This window comes from Dendrobates tinctorius, unplaced genomic scaffold, assembly GCF_039654945.1.
Source record: "Dendrobates tinctorius isolate UK_male_01 unplaced genomic scaffold, ASM3965494v1 ptg000039l, whole genome shotgun sequence".
Lineage (NCBI taxonomy): Eukaryota > Metazoa > Chordata > Amphibia > Anura > Dendrobatidae > Dendrobates > Dendrobates tinctorius.
Genome location: NW_027361707.1, coordinates 50,905,386 through 50,926,922, shown reverse-complemented (window position 1 = coordinate 50,926,922; position 21,537 = coordinate 50,905,386). Strand labels below are relative to the sequence as shown.

The 21,537-nt window shown below is 45.5% G+C and overlaps 2 protein-coding genes across 3 annotated transcripts in view; both read left to right on the top strand.

Annotated features, from left to right (window-relative positions):
• LGI2 (leucine rich repeat LGI family member 2) overlaps positions 1-4,951 on the top strand; it is a 71,046-nt gene extending 66,095 nt beyond the window's left edge. For both annotated transcript variants that reach the window (XM_073574689.1, XM_073574688.1), the window contains one exon: positions 416-4,951. In XM_073574689.1, the coding sequence (XP_073430790.1) occupies positions 416-1,233 (818 nt within the window). In that variant the 3' untranslated portion in view covers positions 1,234-4,951. The remainder of the gene's footprint in view (positions 1-415) is intronic.
• Positions 4,952-8,099: 3,148 nt separating this feature from the next.
• The window catches only part of CCDC149 (coiled-coil domain containing 149), a 140,794-nt gene continuing 127,356 nt past the window's right edge, over positions 8,100-21,537 (top strand). The window contains exon 1 of the mRNA XM_073574683.1: positions 8,100-8,250. Within this exon, the coding sequence (XP_073430784.1) occupies positions 8,203-8,250 (48 nt within the window). The 5' untranslated portion in view covers positions 8,100-8,202. The remainder of the gene's footprint in view (positions 8,251-21,537) is intronic.

Here is a 21,537-nt window from a genome sequence, read left to right as displayed (position 1 = left end):
TGAATAAATTCTAATCCAAAATGTCATTTTCCCCTAAAATTATAATAGTTTTTGACTGGTTTACATGCTAAAAATAGATGGTTGACCTTCCGCATGGCCTTGAGAGATTAATACCAGCAATTCTGTAGATTCAGTTTGGTTGACCACTCAAGTAAATGCCTGTTGGGACCAAAGAATGTGGTTCAACAGGATGGTTTGGTCTTTTTCCTAAGAGCACATATCCAACTAACTTCTATTTGTATTAGATTGCCAAAAATATGGCAGAAACCTGAAATTTAAGTCAACCTGATAAGACCAAAGTCAATGTTCGTAATGTTCACAATTACATTGTATTTTGAAAACTTTTTGTTAAAAACTATAAAGGTGGTTTATTTTATATATAAACTTTTTGTAACCCAGTTCTCTTTATTGGCAGGCCAATCCATTGTCGGATGCAAAGCCATACTAATTGATGATCAAGTATTCATGGTGGTGGCCCAACTCTTTGGTGGATCTCACATATACAAGTATGATGAAAGCTGGGCTAAATTCACCAAGTTTCAAGACATTGAAGTCTCACGCATTTCTAAGCCAAATGACATTGAGCTGTTCCAGATTGAAGGAGAAAACTTTTTTGTGATTGCTGACAGCTCAAAGGCAGGTCTGACCACTGTGTACAAGTGGAACGGTAAAGGCTTCTACTCCTACCAGTCCCTCCATGAATGGTTCCGCGACACTGATGCAGAATTCATCGAAATTGACGCGAAGCCTCATCTTGTATTGTCCAGCCGATCTCAAGTACCTCTTATCTTACAGTGGAACAAAAGCACCAATAAATTTACCCCTCTGAGTGATATCCCAAACATGGAGGATGTCCTGGCTGTCAAAAGTTACAAAATGAAAGATGAACTCTACATTTCATTAACCAGGTTTATTGGAGATTCCAAAATCATGAGATGGAGCAACAAGCAGTTTATTGAGATCCAGGCACTACCGTCCCGTGGAGCAATGGCGTTGCAACCCTTTATCTTTAAGGAAAGATATTACCTAGCTCTTGGCAGTGATTATACGTTTTCACAAATATACCAGTGGGATCCTGAAAATAAGCTTTTTGAGAAGTTCAAGGAGATCTACATACAAGCACCCCGTTCTTTCACAGCGGTGTCAACTGATCGACGGGATTTTATTTTTGCCTCCAGTTTTAAAGGAAATACACAGATTTTTGAACACATCATAGTTGACCTGAGCTTGTAAGGACACAGATAAGGACACAGACTCGATATCTCCTGAAGAAATACAGGGACCTATGTTATGTGCCGGGAAACCTGGCATCTGAGCATCAGCGTCTATTTGGCATTATGTTCACTTATGTTCACGTGCATATTTTGGGTAATTTGCATGACTTTACTCATTTATCAATTTTAATAATTTTCAACACTTTTTTTAACAGGTACTAAACATCTAAAACAAAACACTATACTTTTTCAAAAAATATAGAATGAAGCTGTTTGTATATTGCCGGTAGTGTAGATCACAGCTGGAAGGCCGTTTGTTGTGGATAGTAATGTCTTAACAGCTGGGGAACCTATGTAGCCTGCCTATTCTGAAGAAAATAAACTCTTTCTACAGTTATGTTGTCTATACCCCGTAACAACCATATCTTGTATATACTTCCTACACTATTATTCTCATATCAGATGTACTGCACCTTTAAAAGCTTGTTTTATACAATATGCATTATCCTTAGATAAAAGGGTGACTGTAAGAAGAGGAACAAAGTTGACTCTGGTGCCACCTATTGGTGATTGACACCTTATGAGTCAGATGCACATCCTGTGGCCCAGGGGCCACATGTGGTCCAGAATGCAATTTTGTGTTACCATACTATATGCACAGGAAAGCAGGTACACAACTTGTTAAACGTTTCTTCATTAATATAGAGCATCTCAATGCACAATCTTATTACTTCCTCGGCCTCACACATTCCTGCTTCAACTGGTCTCATTTCCTTCACCACCACCCAGCTTAACACCACAGTACAGTCCCGTCAGTAATTTCCTCTTCCAACTGTTCCGAGTCTAAATTTCCTCGTAGAGGATAGGGTTTGCGAATATGCAGGGCTGGCATTAGTGGCAGGCAGACCAGGCAGCTGCCTAGAGCCCCCGCTCCTCCAGGAACCCCAAGCCAGTGGCGTGCCGCTAATAGCGGTACAACATGCAGCCGCTGTGGGGCCCGTAAGAGGGGCCAGGTGCCATCCCCCTCGCACTGCGCATTCAACTTATCGGCATCATAGATGTCGATACAGATGAAAGCAGTGATGGAGGAGAGAGCATCGGCTGATGCTCTCTCTTCCATCCCTCCATGTCTGCTTCTGACTCAGCAGGCACACGATGATGTCACATCCCCCCTGATCCTGCTATGTAGCCCCTCCTTCTATGGGCTAGTCCCAACACTTAGCTATGTCTTACCCTACTCACTGTCTGTTGCTGGGCAGAACTCAGTTTCCTAACAGTACAGTGCAAAACATTACAATACACCACATCACAATCCACACTATGCATCACCACCACCATGATGCATGACATTATACACGCTACACTTTACATTATACAAAGCACTGATGACTTCAAGGGGGAACAGGACAATGTGTTCATCTCTTTACATAAACACTTTTGGCATGTCATAAATGTCTCACATGGTAATAGCCCTTTAAGATTTCTTACAGTCTTTGAATGACAATGTGACACTCAGACCAGGAAAAGTTAGGTGCACCCCTGCTATGAGTCAGTGTCTGACCCTTTACATAAAGGGTACCTTGGTGAGAGCCAAATATTACAGTGAATACGTAGAGAATATAAGACTAGAAAGGAAGGCTGCATAAATTTACCAAGGTAACCAAAAAGATATGCAAAATGTGCGGGGCTGTGATGGAGGGTCTGAGTAATCTCTGTATAGTCTAATAGACAAGAAATATTGTAAGTGCAAATATTTATACAGAACAGGTCTCTCTAAGTAATAGTGCAGAGTCCAAAAATGCTTTGTTTTCACTAACTGTACCCTAAACGGCAGGAATGAGGAACATGGTTTTCCTAGTTCACATGGTAGGGGCATCCAGGCCTGCAAATGATTGTAGTTCTAATTTTTGTTCTATTCATGAAATATATACAAACACAACCACCAGAAATAAAGCTGGAGGAAAAAACATTGCGTAAAGATAAAAAATCTTTATTGATGAAATATAGTTAAAACATAATATATTAAAAGCAAATGCTAATCAAGTTAATATGTGTATTTATCAATTTCATGTATCGAAAAAAAATTTTTGCTAAAAATCTTTTTTGATTTTCTGGTCTGAACTACAGGTGTGCTTCTTTGCCATTACTCATTTGCATGATTCATACCGGTGTTTTGCACTCTTTTGAGTTCCGCAAGCTTGATTAGCATTTGCATTTAATATATTATTTTTTAACTATATTTCATCAATAAAGATTTTTTTATCTTTAAAAAATTTTTTTGACTACACAACATTTTTTCCTCCAGCTTTATATCTGGTGGTTGTGTTAGTAATATATTTTTGCATTAATATATTACATCATTTCTGTAGAATTGATGTTTCTTTTAAATTGTTTTAAAGATTTTTTTCTTGCTCAAAAAAATTGAGTGAAATACCTTGCAAAAATCCCCGAGCTCCCCTGATTCTGCCACTCTTTTTTGTTTTGCACTGCGTCGTTCCATTGCAAAGATATTCACATTCATTGATTTTGGAGCGCAGTATGTGAAATATCTGTTTTGAAATCCAACTGGACATTTTTTCAAAGTCTTTGGGGCGTGAACTTTCATTCCTCCCTCACAGATGCTGCCAATGATATGATTGGCAGAGTCTAGGAAGGTGGTTGAAAGCACTTTTTTCCCTGAGAAGACTCTGAAGAAACCCCCATTTGGGCTGCAAGCAGAGATTTCACATACTGCGCTCCAAAGTCAATAAACGTGAATACCTGCATTGTGCCATAAGTGTACTAGTGCGCGTACATAATGTACACATGTATTTCCTTACTTACAGCAGTGGTATTAGGGTACTAAATGATTGTATTACTTGGTTTTCATATGACTTTATTACTTTTGCTTGGTATTATTACTTAGATACTCTATATTAGTATTATTTATGTCCTTTGAGTCACTTTTAGGTGAACACTACAGCAATATTTTGTTTAGTTTTGCAGTATAGTATCATTTTCTATGAGTTTATTAGGGCATACTGTTTTGGAGTTCCGTATAGTGACTTTTAGGTTACAGTTTGTGGTTACCTTTACTGTAGTTGATACAATTACACTAAGTTTCAGTCAGAAATATACATTGCTTCAATCATTTTCAGCCCCCTGATATGCAGTTTGTAGCCAGATTCAAGTTTCCAATTTTTCTCTTGTGGGAGTGTCTCTCCTAGTAATATAGGCTGGATGTGTGCATCCAGTATCTCCATTAGCTCTTATAGGAGCACAGCTTCTATCCTGCATTTATTTCCTCTTCATGGGTTTTTCTACAGGCTGTTATCTCTGAATCATTTACCAAAATCTCTTAAAAACTTTATGCTATAACATTCTCATTAAAGGTGCAGCACAGCTTCAAGCATTTTATTGACTTTGCAAAAAAAAAGAGCATAAAACATTATGTACGAGCAGGTGATATGATTTTCATAGTTAATGTGATTCACAGACAGCGTCGAGCACTGAACTGAATACACTATGCAAAAATATCATCCCATTTCAAGAATTAGTTGAAGTCTACAGTTTTCAAGGATGGAAACATGCACTAATGTAAAGTAACTGTAGTTTATATTAAAAAAAAAAAGTTGAATAAAATGAATAGAATTCCTTTAAGAATGTACATACTGTATATGTTTTGGTACATTAATATGTTTTTAATGGTATGCTGTTAGGGACTTGTGCATTGATGCAAATAAAGTCATTTCAATCTATATTGCCACTCTTGTTAATTAATTAATTGCTTACACAAAAGTGGGGACGAATCATCGGTGAAGGTTTTTTTTTTCCTTTGTTTCTGAATTTTGTCATTTCTTATCCATAACATTATAATAACCATAATAATATCAAAAAGATAATTATTCAATTCACCCCACACTAAGCAGAAGGAGAAAAAAAATCAAGGGGCGCTTCTATGGAAGTTATATTGTCAGAACTCCTACAGAGGTAAATGGGGTCAGAGCCGTTTGTGCTCACGGCTTATACTGTGAGTCATAGCCGTTTTATTTGCAAAAGAATATCGAAGAGAAGATCTAAACTACATGGATAAAACCCATATACAGTATGTATCTGCTTGTCTTGCATGTATTTATGAAGTTTAGTGCATTTGATTTTCATTAAAAATATTACTCCATTTGCCTTCTATAGCTTAAAGCCGAAGAACGAGTTATCTGAGAATTCGTCAGTGAGCTCGTTCTGACAGGGAGTTAGGGACTCTTTTAACTGTGTTTTGTTGAGCGCCTATCAGCTGATTTGTCATTACCTGATCATTATCTGTCATTTTTCTAAGGCGCTTGCCAAAAAAATACAGATAAAAGAGTTACAACTTACAAACAAGCTGTCAGAATAAGCTCACTGACAGATTCTTAGTTAACTCACCCTGAAGCCAGAGATGAGCAGGTAAACGAACAGCTTTAAAAACCTAATGATGCAACATTTTTTATTTAAACCCAACTGCAACAATTATTTTTAGCCCAAGTACATGCATTTAATTAAAAAAAAAAAACAAATTGCCTCGAAAATTTTCAGTATCCTTTATATTTGTTTCAAGACCCCAAATGATCATCCAATGTACAATACACCTCAAAATAAGTGTTACTCACCTGTCCTGGCTCAGGAGCCTGGTTTTGGCTCCTGCTTCTAATGATGGATGCTTTTTGCAGACGTCCACGCCAAATTATTGTGGTAATCGGGTAAACAGTTGTGACATTATCATACAAAGCCTTGTAGAGCTGACTCAGGCAGCCATGTGCTGTCTGAGTATTCAGGTACCATGTGTACTAAATGAGTATGGTTCGTTATCCAATTCTCTTAACTATGTACTCACTGATGGCCCGATTCATCAAGACTGGAGTTGTTCACACCGGTCTTGATGAGGGGGCATGCCGGAGTCAGACGTTCCTGATTCATGAAGAGGTGCACGACTCTATGAATCTGGAGCATGAGTCGAGGGGTATGCGCCTCCCTAGAGAATGGCACAGCACGTTGTGCGTTAGATGAGATTTGATGGCACGCGCACGCTTTGCCCCCAACCCAACCCAGCTCCACCATTTTGGTCTGGGAAAAACTAGCATAAAAATGGCAAAAGTCGCAACTCGGAGTTGCGGCTAAACATTGCAAATTTTCAAACCGTTCACAACAGAATATTGATGAATCGGGCCCTTAAGTTTTAGCGCAGATCAGCCCCAAAATCCTTCTGAAAAGCTGTTTCATACATGCTTGGGAAAACTCACATTTTTGGGGGAAAAATTAACTTTGCTTTTTTAAAAGAGGACTTTTTTGCCATTTTTTCCTGAAAAGGTTTTAAAAAAAACACCTGATAGGGGACAAAAAGTGACAGTCCCTTCTTTTAAAAGGATCCTGATGAAATACACCCCAGAGTAGGTACTGTCAAATCAAAAGGCTGCAAAAACCCTTTAGGAAAACTCTTACAAAACTCTTCAAAACCAGTTCAAGAAAATAAAAATCTGTGCAAAAATTTCACAAGTGGTTTCTTCCGGAGAATCTCAGCATTTTCCATTGACGCTTTACACACAGAGTTCTGTGCTGCAGAAAAACCTCAGCCTGGATTGGAGATGTGAAGGGTGCCAGGGCTGTAGACGTAACCCACAATGATAACTGCTTAGGCGGACCCTTGCCACCTGCCATATACACACAAAGTCCCTCTGACTCACTTGACTGGCCCTCAGGGTCCTTGAATTGGTTACTTGACAAAGACAAAGCAGAGTCCAGGTCCAACTTCAAACAGTTAACTTTACTCAACACTTGACACAGCTCGTCCAGGTCACATATGGAAACAGCACACAGTTCCTTACATAATTTGACATTCTCTGTCCCTGTGCTGTCCCTTGCCTCAATAGGAACGCTTCCGGGTCACACCATACTTCCCAGCACTGCAGCTATGCGTCTGACCAGTCTGACCAGCTTTAGGAGCTCCCGGTCCGTTTCGTCCCAAACACTCAGGCGTATGTAGCTGATGGTCTTCCTGTCGTAGCTGTCCTGAATTCCTTCTCTTTTCCGGTGTTTCACTACTCTTAAGCCCTGGATGAGCTGGGCTCCTTGCTTAACGTTATGGTGTCCACCCGCCCTGTCTGGGCTCCAAGGCCCTACTGATTAACAAGCCGGGAACTTGCTGGCTTACCCATGGTTGGCCCCTACTATGTTAACTACTTACTAAACCCTGTATACTAATGTGTCCCCATCTAATGGACTTACTTACATACTGCACTTTCCCTAGCTAATCATACATTATACATATATACAATAAGCTACATATAACAGACATTACAATACCAACATGAGAAAGGGGAGTAGAGCATTACGTAATCTTGGTACACCCCTTACAGAGACACCAGGGAATAACTTTCCTTTAATTTTGCTCTATTTTCAACAAAATTTTGACTTAGTAAGAAAATGTCTCGATTTATTTTGCTGTCCTAAATAACGAGCTGTGTCCTGGCTATATGGGGAACCAGAGGCATTTGCCTTTTGTCTTTTCTTTAGACATCCTTTCTCAGATCTTTTCAGATTTTCCTCTTTCTGGAAAAGTGACGAGCGATCTTCATACCATAGCAGTAATCACAAAACATTGGCAGAAGAAACAGATGTAGGTAATAAAATTTTTAATAATTTGAGGATACCCTCAAGTCTTCGTGAGTTTTCTCTGTCAGGGAGATCAGAGTCAGACCTTGTAGGAATCATACCCAGTCTGCAGCTTTTTACATGAATATGGCGGATTCTAGACTTGCAATGCAGATATATCGGACACAGGCCGATAACAAGTGGAGTAACAGGTTTGTCACATATGGTTGGTGCACTCCCCTCCCTTGCAGGGTTTGTTAATGCTGACGTAGAGCAAACAGTGCAGACACATGTGGATCAGGCTCAGGAAGCCGCAGCTTATGGATGACGGCTGCACGGTGCATTGGCCTGACAGCACTGCAGAATATTACGGCAGCGGCCAGTCATGAATAATAACCATACGGAGAGCGACTGGCAAGGACTAGTCAGCGAGGTGAGTCCATCGGCATATGTAGATAATGCTGGAAAATTAATATTGAAAAATACTATTTCACATATGGCTTTCTGCACCTAATATATGTGATACCTACACGTGTCAGACTCACACGGATCACGTTTTTTAACTCTTCAGGCTGGTATTGTTCATGCACCATGATCATCCCAGGTGTGTGACATGTGCAGTGATATCGGGGCATCAGGCGAGCCTGATGAAGGGGGTCGCAATCGATGGCTTATGAACTGAGACATTGTGAATCTTCAAAGTAATTCTATAGCAGTAATGTTGTATAGCACTGTTAATCAATTACTTTACAAATAGACAGTGGCGTATCTAGATGACCTCCGGTGCATAATTTGGACCTAGACCCCCACCTCTATGTTGGTCAGATGTGTGGGCCTTTGTAGCATTCTAAATCCTATAATGACATGCGTGTTCGCCCCATGTAATAATGCCTCTCGACCTGGCTGTTTCCTGTAATAATCTCCACCATCAAGGCCCTCGTACTGTAATAATGTCTTATATCATAGGTCCCTTCCTGGTATAATGTATCTGATCCTGTGCCCTTTCCTGTTCTAATATTCTCTGTCTTGGGCTCGTTCCTGGTATAATGTCCCCCATTGTGAGCTCCATCAAGTAATAACATCTCCCATCCTGGGCCAATTCCTAGTATAATATCTCCAGTCCTAGGCCCCTTACTGTAATAATGTCTCCTATCCTGGCTCCTTCCTGTAACAATGTCCCACATCAAAAACCCCTTACTGGTATATGGTCCCCGAACCTATAACAATGTCCCCCATCCCGAGACCCTTCCTCATATAATGTCCACCATCTTGGTATACTGTCAGTGATCATGGGCCTCTTACTTTTATAATGCATCCCATTCTGGGCCCCTTGTATAATGTTTTCCATCCTGGAACCCTTTCTTGCATAATGCTCCCCATCCTGGACCCCCTTCCTTGCATAATGCTCCCAATCCTGGACCCCCTTTCTTATATAATGCTTCACATCCTGGACCCCCTTCCTTATATAATGTTCCCCATCCTGGACCCCTTCCTGGCATAATGCTCCCTATCCTGGACCCCCTTCCTTGTATAATGCATCCCATCCTGGACCCTCTTCCTTGTATAATGCTCCCCATTCTGGACCTCCTTCCTTGTATAATGCTCCCCTTTCTGGACCCTCTTCCTTGTATAATGCTCCCCATTCTGGACCCTCTTTCTTGTATAATGCTCCCCATTCTGGACCTCCTTCCTTGTATAATGCTCCCCTTTCTGGACCCTCTTCCTTGTATAATGCTCCCCATTCTGGACCCTCTTTCTTGTATAATGCTCCCCATTCTGGACCCTCTTTCTTGTATAATGCTCCCCATTCTGGACCCTCTTTCTTGTATAATGCTCCCCATTCTGGACCCTCTTCCTTTGTATAATGCTCCCCATCCTGCACCCTTTCCTTGTATAATGCTCCCCATCCTTAGCCTCTTCCTTGAATAATGCTGGAACAATTTCAAGGGTGCCAACACTTTCGGTTATGACTGTATATTCCTCAATATTGAAATTCTAAAACCAGAAAGATAAAGTCAAGGAATTATAGAAATTATGGAAATTGCAGGATTGTGCTACCATGGCCCATCAAGCACATTTGGGATGTAATTGGTCGTGTAATTGCACAGGAAGCTGCCAGCAGCGGATTGTTGTGGAAACCTTGATTATTTTCATGTACAAGTGCATTCAGTGGCAGAACATTCTTCAGTCAATCATTAATATCCTCATTCACAGGAACCAAGGTGTATAAGTGCAGAGATTACTGCAAGCGGCGCTCAGACATGATACTGAATAAGTCAATACATTTTGATAATAATATCTAAATTTTTTCATAATTTGCATATAATTAATATATTTATCAACCCTGTGATTTCCATTATTCAAAATTAACATTTTTTGTATTTTTCTACCTTACAACAAAGAATGTCACAGTTTTAGGCTTTGCATCAGTTCATGTAAAGAACATGCCTACAACTGTGAACTAGAGTTGAGCGAAACGGGTCGGTCAAATTCATAAGTCGCCGACTTTCGCTAAAGCCGGGTTTCATGAAACGAAACCCAACCATAGCGTGAGGTCGGCGACCAGAGCGCCAAAGTCACATTTCAAATGATGCTTCCAGCGCCCTTTTTCAGCCAGTGATGGAGGACGCACACTGTGGGCAACGCGATGACATGGGCAGCGGTCACCACCATCTTTGAGAAGGGCATGCAAGTGATTGGCTTGCTTTGTGTGGCGTCACAGGGGCTATAAAAGGGCATGCACGCCGACCGCTAACTTATGCCGATCTTAGCTTAGGGAGAGTGGGTCGCCCTCCCAGGGCTGTGGGGTACTCGGTACCGGGCCGGTCTCTCAGAGGGAGGTGTCACAGCAGCGGTGACCCGGTCCGTGGCCCCGGGCGCCCATGTAAAAGGGGGTTTGAGTGATGAAATAAAGTTTATGAGTGATTCGTGACGCCACCTGTGGTGTTCGGCAGTGAAGGTGTTAAGCCGACGCTGCAGACAGATCCTCTGGGACAGATGGTGTAGTGCAGCAAAGATGTTGTAGCCCTCCACAGGCAGGGCTGTAGTCCCAGGGCAGTGTAGATAGGTGTTGGGGAAGAGGGTGCAGTGTCTGGCACAGAGATGTAGCAGTGCTGAAGAAGTTGCAGGAAGAAGGCAAGGACACAGTGGAATGTAGTTTCTTTACCTTTACTTGTAAGTGCAGTCCAGGGTCCAGATTACAGATGGCACCAGAGATGATTAGCCTGGGAGCAACTTAGGAATCTCTCTGTCAGGTTGTGTAGTCTCCTCTCTAGCCCTTACTTGAGGTACATGCAGTACTGTGTTACACTGAAGTTCCTCCTTCCTCTTCCCTTTTGGATCTATCTCGTATGGCAGACAGCTGTAGCCCTCTATTTCTCTTGGCTCACCCGTCGCTGTTGTGCCTCCGAGTCTTAGTTGGGAATAGAGCATTTACAGCTTCCTATTCATCTGGTTTCTGTTGCAGGACCTTCAGTATCCATGCAACCGTGGAGACCAGGCTCCAGATCATGCGCTATCACTGGGAGAGAGCTCTCTATCCTGAGCTCAACCTCCAGCTTCTCTCCACACATCTACACTCTTTTCCCTCCTCACACTAACTACCAATTTTCCCCTTCCTGGCCCTCAGAGAGCAGCTCCTCCCCCCAGTCTGGGTTCAGAGCTCCCTCTGCTGGCCTGGAGTTGGAACTGTGTTGTATGTTATGGTTAACTGCCAGAGAGACCCTTCATTGCTTCCAAACCTGACATCACCCTCCATGGAGGAAAGCAATGCCATTGTGGCAACCATACTCCTGGGGGCGCCACAAGAGCTGCTGCTGATGATTCTGTAGGGAGAGCATTAGGCAGGGAAGAAGAACAAAAAAACTGCTTCTGCTGGTAGCGATTTCCACTGTACAACACAACAGTTTGTGTACAGTGACAGGGGAGGCTATATTTTTGTGCATCAGCTCTGTTGGTTATTAGGCTGCCTTATAAGGCTCCCTAATAGCTGCACTGCTGTTTGCACACTGCTGTGAAAACTGCTTTTTTAAAAGCAAAAATACTTTTCTTCCTCTTTTCTGCACAGTTACCAAGCGTTAATTTTTCCACACTTTTGAGTGCAGCAGTCCTGCTTATTAGGCTGCCTGCTGCCATACTTGGACTGAGAGCATCATTGTCAGCCTCCTAAAATCTCTAGGGAGCTTCCAATTCTCCCCAGTACTATATACACCTTGTACTTTGTCATACACCAGCCAATTTCAGCCTGTTAAATTGAGGTGTAATCTATAGTGGGCCTGAGATAATAGTTCAGCCTCCTAAAATCTCTAGAGAGATTCAAATTCTCCCCAATACTATACACCTTGTACCTTGTTTTACAGTACCATATAGCTGGTGGTATTTGGGTACATTTTCCCAAAAATGAGTAAATATGGTGGAAGAGGCCGTGAACGTGGGCGGGGGTTGCCAGCTGGTACTGATTGTGGTGGTGGTGCATCTTCTGGTAGTGGCAAAAGCACAATAGCACCTAAGGCAGGAGGTGTTGAGCCTGTGTCATCGCCTGGCTACACAAGGCCTCGAAGGCTCTCTTTTCTGGGAGTAGGTAAACCGCTTTTAAAGCCGGAGCTTCAGAAGCAAGTTTTGGCTTACATTGCTGACACAGCCTCCAGCTCTATCGCTTCCTCTTCTGAAGCTTCAAAAAATAAAAGCACTGAGTCATCAGTGGAGGCTCCTGGTCAGGAACAACACCTTTCCTTGTGTCCTTCACCCCTAACAAAAGTGAAGGATGCGGCAGGCCACACTACAGATTACTCCATGGAGCTCTTTTCACATACCATGCCTGGGTTATCAAGTCAAATCGTGAATTCCCCAGTCCAAGATGAATTTGACATGGAGTGCACTGATTTTTCTGCTGGTACATTCACTCAGAGCACTACATTGTCCTCGTAGTGTACTGAGCCAGAATCTGACCCTGATGAAGCTCAGGTGCCCCTTCCCGCATACTATACCACCTTACATGGTGACACAGAGAAAGGTGCACATGAAATTGAAGTGGAGGTGATGGATGACCCAGTTGTTGACCCAGATTGGCATCCATTGGGGGAAGAGGGTGCCGCTGCCAATAGCGCAGAAGAGGAGGAGGAGGATCCGCAGCAGGCATCGACATCGCAACAGCTGTTATCTGGCAGGACCGTAGCAGTCCAAAAACGGGTTACAAAAACCAAAAGAGTTGCAGGACAGCTTGGGCAGACGGTCAAATTAGCACAGCGTGCAAGGCCTCAAAATGTCTTCCATAGTAGGAAGAGTGCAGTGTGGCACTTTTTTGAACAAAATCCTAATGATCAGGCAAAGGTTATCTGTAAGAAGTGCGCAAAGACCTTTAGCCGAGGGAAAAATCTGAGAAATTTGAATACCAGTTGCATGCTTAGACATTTAACCACCATCCACTTGCAAGCGTGGACAGACTACCAAACCTCACGTACCACATGTGCACCTGCTCCGAATGAAGGTAGTCAGCAATGCTACATTGCTTCCCCCACTGTAAGCCCACCGGTTAGCACACCACCAGCAGCAAATGTTGAGGTGTCGCTGCAAGGCCAAAACAGTCAGGGAATCACAATGTTATTGCTACGAAAGACTGAATCTAGGCCATCAGCAAGACCACCAATATCATCACCATCACCAACCCTCTCTCAGTCCGCCATGTCCACCGCTAGTTCCACAATATGCAGCTCTCAAGTCCAGCTCACCCTACCAGAAATTCTGAGCAGGACAAGAAAGTACTCATCCTCTCATCCGCGTACACTGTGTTTGAACGCCCACATTGCCAAACTAATCTCGTTAGAGATGATGCCCTACCGGTTGGTTGAAAGCAAAGCTTTCCGCGAGCTCATGGCCTATGCAGTACCATGCTATGACCTACCCAGTCGGCACTTTTTTCTCGAAAAGCCATCCCTGCCCTCCACTGGCATGTGGAAGACCGCATTGTCCACGCACTAAAACAGTCAGTATGTGTAAAGGTGCACCTCACAACAGATGCATGGCCAGGGCCGTTACGTGTCCATCACTGCGCACTGGGTTAATGTGGTGGATGCAGGGTCCACAGGGGACAGCGGCGGTGGGACAGTGTTGCCTAGCCCACGGTATAGGAAACAGTTGGCTGTAGGTGTTCGACCCTCCTCCTCCTCCATAAGCGAAAGCTCGTCCACAGAGCACAGTCGCACGAGCACTCCATCCGCAGCTGGAAGCCTTGATGACAGTCAGCCATTGTCTGCTCAGGGAACTCTCCTGGATGAGGTGGAGGAAGAAGAGGAGGAGGAGGATGATGGGGGTGATTATTTAGGGGAGGAGGATGCTTCTCAGGGGGTAAGAGATGTTGGCATGGCAAGGTCAGGTACAGAGTTTGTGTGTGACTGGAGGGATGTGGATTTGCCAGAAAGTGCTCCTCCACCCAGCGCTCACAGTGCATCATTGACAGCTGGAACATTGGCCACATGTGTGATTATGCCTTGCAGTTCCTAAAAAGGGACCCCCGCATTGCCAAAATGATGAACGATGACGACTAGTGTTGAGCGATACCTTCCGATATCGAGAAATATCGGATCGGATTGGATCGGACCGATACCCCAAAAATATCGGGTATCGCTGATTCCGATACTGGAAACCCATGCAAGTCAATGGGGCACAAATATCGGAATGAAAATAAACCCTTTCTTTACTTGCACATCCAGTTCGGGAGGGGGGGGAAGAGTGTGGGCGGTGCGTGGGCGGAGACTGTGCGTGTGTGTGTGTGTGTATCTGGGTGGGGTCTGTACGGGCCTCTCGAGGGTCTGTGTGGGCCTGCCGGGGGTCTGTACGGGCCTGCAGGGGGTCTGTGCGGGATGCCGGGGGTCTGTGCGGGCCTGCAGGGGGTCTGTGCGGGCCTGCAGGGGGTCTATGCGGGCTGCCGGGAGTCTGTGCGGGCCTGCCGGGGTTTGTGTGTGTGTGCAGGCATCGTCCGATGGGACTACAAGTCCCATCGGGCTATGCCTGCTACAATGACAGTGATTGACACATTAGCCAATGATGGGACAGTAGTAGTCCCATCATCCCGCTAATGTGTTGAATGTAAAAAAAAAAAAACATACATACTACATACATACTACATATATACAACATTCATACAACATACATACATACTACATTCATACAACATACATACATACTACATACATATTACATATATACTACATTCATACAACATACATACATACTACATACATATTACATATATACTACATACATATTACATATATACTACATTCATACAACATACATACTGTGAGGTAGCGCTGTCATGTAAGTAAGGGGTTCTCGCTTGCAGCGATCGAAAAACACATCCGGCACAGGATTTTCCAACAAATCATAGTCTATGAGGTTTATTCATCCTTCATAAACCTCCAGCAGCAATATACACAGCATTACAGGAGAGCGTCCATTATACAGGCTATTTAGCCCCAGGGTTATCTCACCCACGTCAGGGTTCCCATATGGCTGTTTCTCCAGGCCGCAGAAGTCCACTCACTCCTCAGGGACTCTCAGATACTGGACGCCATTACACACACAGCCGCTCCACAGGCTGCTGTTAGTGAGGAGATCCTTCTCCTCACGGGACCTTCCAAACTGGACAAATCAGGTCCCAGCATTCACTCCATGTGACCTAACCTGGCCACATTATATGGTCCATAGCCACGCCCACCGGGTCACATGACTATGACCTCACCACAGGTCCTTCACACAGACATATATACTTTACAATAGCATTCATAAACATACATATGTCTCTATCTCAAGGTCACCCACCTTGAGATACATAATGGCTCTTCAACCACTCACACTCTTGGGACATCCACACAGCGCCCCCTCGTGGACACAGTGGTCATTACACCACATACCTCCCCCCTATGTTCAAACTTGTGGGGTTGAACACACAACATCACACCAGGGTCTCGAGACCGGGCACGTATTGCACCTTGCCCCACAGGTCGAGAGAACTGTCTCCATTTGTCATACGGCCTCATCTCTACATTAGGCCTCCCCCGCCCCCAGCGGTCATAATACCGGTCATTGTCTTTGACCCTCCAGTCACGGTCTGTCTGCATCATCAGACACTGTTTAGTCACCACACTGTTACAGTGCCCCTTGTCACCTGATATTTCTCTCATTGACCGTCTCTCTCGGTTGGTGCGGTCATAAGTCTTAGTCGATCCTGCTGTCTGGCACGAGTCTGACTCAGTCAACGTCTCACAGGAACTACAGCCCTTCAACCTCGTACGGTCTGTCGAATTGCCACTCGCTGACATTCTTCGGCCATCTGCCATGTCACTTCTTGGCGGTACCCCTGGGGTCCTTACATCTTGGTATGAAGGCGGCCGCCACCTGGTATTCCGCACTTCTTTATTAATCCGCTGGCGGTCCAGCTTCAACTGTTCAATCTCTTGCAGGTACCCCACTCTATACTCCAAGAGCAATTGAAAGTTCCTCAGGCTTTCCATGGAGCCAACCACCATCATGGGAATCCTTCCCACTTCACCAGACACCTGGTCTTCGTCATCAGGAGGGATCCTCACCCTCACCACACCGGAGACATTCACAAGGTCCTGCATCACCTTCCCGGACCTTCCAATGATTCTCCCAATCAGAGCTTTGGGTACCGGAACCACATCTTTCCTCAAACCCAACCGATCCATAGCCTCTCTTGCTATCTCTAGGCGTCGAGCAGCCTTCATATTACTCCGCCTAACCAATTGTTTGACACGTAGACACTGCAAATGCATCTCTTTCAGGACAGCTACTCGGTTTGATGTGTTTTCCCTAGCTGATACTATCACCAACTGCCGAGTCTCAGGTGCCCAGTGCACCTTACACGCTTTGACCGCCTCTTTGAAAGCCTCATGCACACCTTCCTCAGCACAGGCTTCTTGCATGTCTTCTGGTACATCAATTACAACCTTGAAGGTCGTGGACTTGCTCTCATCCTGGACAGTTGGCTCTGGGTTCCCCACGGACACTTCCCTCAAGATATCTGTCATGACCGGATGACTGTCTTGTGCAGCTCTTGGCTCACCATCTTCCTGAAATTTACAGTCTTCAGGACCCTTTTCCAAGATGGGCTTTGTCAGTTCTGCCTTGCTATCAGTCGGGGACGGCCGCTGTACGTCTTCGCCCATCCACTTCTTCTCCCACAGAAGACCTTTTACTACTCCACTGAGTTCTTGCAGAACTTTATCTCGCTCCTCTGCCAGGTAGCGACGCTCATCCTCTCTCCTGAGAATCTCCTGTTGATGCTTCTCTTGGGCCTCTCTGAGCACCTCCATATCCTTCACTATAGCTTTGTTCATAGTTTGACACGCTGACAGGTGACCCCTGAGCTCAGAGACTTCCTTCTCCAGCTCATCCACTCTGTGCTCAGCTGTTTGTCTCAGGCCTCTTTCTTGTTTGACACATTCATCCACCTCCTCTCTGAGGGCCTTATTCAGTCCTTGCCACGTTACCATGTGGCCTTTGAGCTCAGAGACTTCTTTCTCTAGCCCTTCTATTCTGTGCTCCCTTTCTTTCTCAGAGCCACAGTCACCCCCAGAGATTAAGTCATCCCTCCAGTTACTCACTAACCGTGTGACTACTTCCGCCGTCTTACCCACCAGGTCAGCGTCAGTTTTGTCACGAGATGTCAGGTCCGTCCGTTGGGCTGACATACCCCTTTTCCCAGTCACTTCCACCTCTGACCTCTCCCCGTCAGGAACCGTCACCGTCTTAATATCTGTTAGCCCAACTATAGGAACGTCTCCCTCCTCGTACCATAGGTCATCCAACATGACAAAGTCCCGGCCGCCCTCCAAGGTATACAATAAGTCTGGTGGTATTCCGCCACCTTGGCACTCACTGCCTCCAGGCCCCTCAAACACCACTCTGTCTAGCATATAGTTCACCGTGACCCCATGTTTACAGCGAACCTGGGCCATTTTCTCGGTCAGACAGAAAGTGAGAGGAGTTCCTATCAGAGTCACCTGACTCTTGGAGTCCAACCGTCCCGAGATTCCTTCCCGGTGCAGCATCACTGTACACACTTGCGGCCCGTCATGCTCCGGAAAGTATATCCCACATTCTGGAAACGACATACACGTACACTGCAGTTTCCCAGACATACCCACTGAGTCACCCAGTGCTGTCACTTCTTCAAACTTGGCCCCTTTCTGGACCACCACCCCACTTTGGGTTGCCGCCCCCTCCCGGGACTCTACCCCTTTTTGGGTTACCATGCCAATTTGGGTCACCGCCCCCTTCTGGGACTCCACCTCTTTTTTGGTTACCACCCCCATTTGGGACTCCATCCCCTTTTGGGCTACCACCCCAATTTGGGTCACCGCCCCCTTTTGGGACTCCACCCTCTTTCGGGATCTCCCCATGTCTGTTATACCGGTCTTCTCAGACCACAGTTCACACCACACAGTTTATGTCTCTCACGATACCAGACAAGTCCTTGTTGGCACCACCACAGCTCCTGCTGTCACCGATCACTGGCACCACCGGCTGCTGTTCACACACACAGCGGCTGGAGTCACTGCAGCTCCTGCTGCGCCGTCTTCATGGACCCGCCGATCTACCGGAAGCCGCTTGTCACCTTCGTGACCCCACTGAGCCACATCAAGCCGCTTGTCACCTTCTTGACTCCCACTGAGCCACCGCAGGCTGAGTCGAGAAAAAAGAAAAAAAACACACCACAAAAAAAACTCACGTGTCCTGACTGTGCGCTATTCAGGACGCTCCTGTCTCCACCTGAGACCGTCCAACACACAGGGCGCACCGGGTGAGATTCAGGGAGCGACCCTCCTCCCAGGGTCTCCCCACACACCGGCCTCACCAGGTCCAGGGGCTCAGCGGGTGCTATTCAGGACATCCGTCTCGGCCTGAGACTGCCCAACACTTAAGCCTCACCAGGTCCAAGGTCCTACCATGTGCTCCAGGGCAACATATATACATACTACATACATACTACATATATACTACATTCATGGTAGATGGTAGAAAACTCAGAGTCGGGCAAAACGGAGGTCATACACAGTACGGGCAAACGAGGTGCAGAATTGTGAATCAGAGAATAGTCAGGCATAGCAGAGGGTCACACACGGGATGGAGGCAGAAGCACCAGAGGGGCGATCACAGGGAGGTCAGGACAAAGCCAGGGGTCATACACGGGACGGACACACAAGTACAATATCAGAATCCAAGAGATGTAAAACGAGGCCAAACCAGATCATACACCAAACAATCGTACCAGGACAGGCGAGAGCACAAACGGAGCAGGGTCGGGCACACTCAAACTAGGAGTATAAGCGACAGGGGAGGGTCCTCACCTGAAGCTATAAAAACCCTCCCCAGACCCAGAAGGAGGCTCTACAAATTAACCCCTACACCGCCTGCCCAGCATTCTGAATAAACCACGACAGGTAGGTATCCTTCCGCACTGTATTCCTCCACCACTGTAAAAAAATAGTCCCTAGTCTCACTTTTGGCATTGCTGTGTGAGAAAGTGCCCACGCAGCTTTTGCCATAAAGTGAGACCAGTAAACTATAGTAACCTCTCAGTGATGCCCGCACAGACCCCCGGCAGGCCCGTACAGACCCCGGCAGGCCCGCACAGACCCCCGGCAGGCCCGCACAGACCGCGCATCATGATGACATCATTTCAGCAGCCAATAACAGCCATGCCATTAGTTAACATGGCTAACACAACTGGCTCATTGCATTATGGGAACTTTCGATTCCGGTATTCGATATTGTAAAAATATCGGAACTCCGATACAGCGAATATCGGCCGATACCCGATATTTGCAGTATCGGAATGCTCAACACTAATGATGACTACTGGTTGGCCAGCATCCTGGATCCACGCTATAAAGGCAAATTCCAAAACATCATGCCACAGGACAACCTAGAGCTAATATTGGCTAACAAACTAGCAACTCTGGTAAACCGTTTGTTTGAGGCATTCCCAGCACACAGCAGCGGTGATGGTTCTCACACGAGCAGTAGGGGGCAACATGGAAGAGGTGTTCGTGGTGCAGACATCTGAAGTGGCATTGGAGACAGGGGTTTCATGACCATGTTGTGGACTGATTTTTCAAGTACCGCTCACACGACTGGTAATACTGCATCGATTGAAAGTGACAGGAGACAGCAGTTGTCAACTATGGTTACAAACTACTTCTCCTCCCATATCGATGTTCTCCCTCACAGGTCATTCCCCTTTGACTATTGGGCCTGTAAACTGGACACCTGGCCTGAATTGGCACAATATGCCTTACAGGAGCTCGCTTTCTGTGCTGCTAGTGTGCTATCCGAAAGAGTCTTCAGTGCTGCTGGATCAATCCTGACAGAAAAAAGGACCCGTCTGTCGACCCAAAATGTTGATGATCTAACCTTCATTAAAATGAACCATGCATGGGTTTCAAAGGATTTTATCCCACCTTCCCCTGCTGACACATAGGTTGCCAGAAAAATGGCTCGCTTTTGTCCTCCTCTTCCTAGGACTTCTCCAATTCCTCCATTTGCAGCTGCTGAATGTCCAACATCAGCATATGCCATTTTTCCAACCTCCCTAACTGGGCTGCCTCCCCCCCCAGGGCCGGGGTCACCACCTGGCACACGCACCCGTGCGAGTGCCGTTACCCTGGACAGGTGGGTGGGCCCACTCTTGGGCGACGGCACTGGCACAGGGTCCCTCATAGTACAATCAAGTGTCTCTGAAGGTGGGGGTGCACACCCGCCGTCAGACACATCGGCGTACTATGAGGGGCCCTGTGCCAGTACCGCCGCCCACGAGTGGGCCCCCCTGCTTGCTCAGGGCCCCAGCACTTGCAATACTTACCTCTCCCTGCTCCACCGCTGTGTAGTCTGGGCTGTTAAATCCTTGACTGGGACAGCCACTACAAATTTGGTGAACTGATAGATGATGGTTAAGGCGTAGCTATGCCCTTTCCTCCTGGGCTCTATCTTCAGATGATCAATGTCTTCCATTTGTTATGGACGTCGACTCACAATGAGATGCAGTGGTGGTTTATCATCAGCTTTCACAGTTTTCCTACTCACAGACTTGTGACATTCCTGCCCACATTTTTAAATGTGTCCTCTCATGCCAATCCAATAGAATCGCCTGTGGCTTCTGTCTTTTGCACTCTAAAGTTACCTGACAGATCATGATAGGCAGTGAGGACAATGTCTACATCTCTCCCTGTGATCACAATTTGATGGAGATGAGTAACGGTGATGGGATCCACGGTACTGCGATACAGCAAGCCTTTCTTCACAAAGAACTGTTTTCGCTGTCTCCACACACAAAGTAATTGAGGGTCAGCCTCTGAGAATTCTCCCGGGAGTTTTTCCTGTGATTAGTAATTCCAAAATTTCTGCAATCACTCGACTTTCCGTCTGTACTTGTATCCATCTCGAGGTTCCGTTCGAGAACGGTTCGTTCACCAAAAGCGTAACTTTATTTTCACATTATTTTCACATTAATAATGGTTTTCAATGTTAATAGACAGTTTCATGGCATAGTAGCGGTGTCTGGTAGCCAGCGGTGTCGTACACCTGTCAAGGAGCTATACCGTGTGTGTTTCTAATAATTTTTTACCGCATCTTGTCCAAAAAATCCTTTTGGGTCTTGTAGCACTGTCTGCTACTCAGCAGAGGAACCCACCCGTGAACC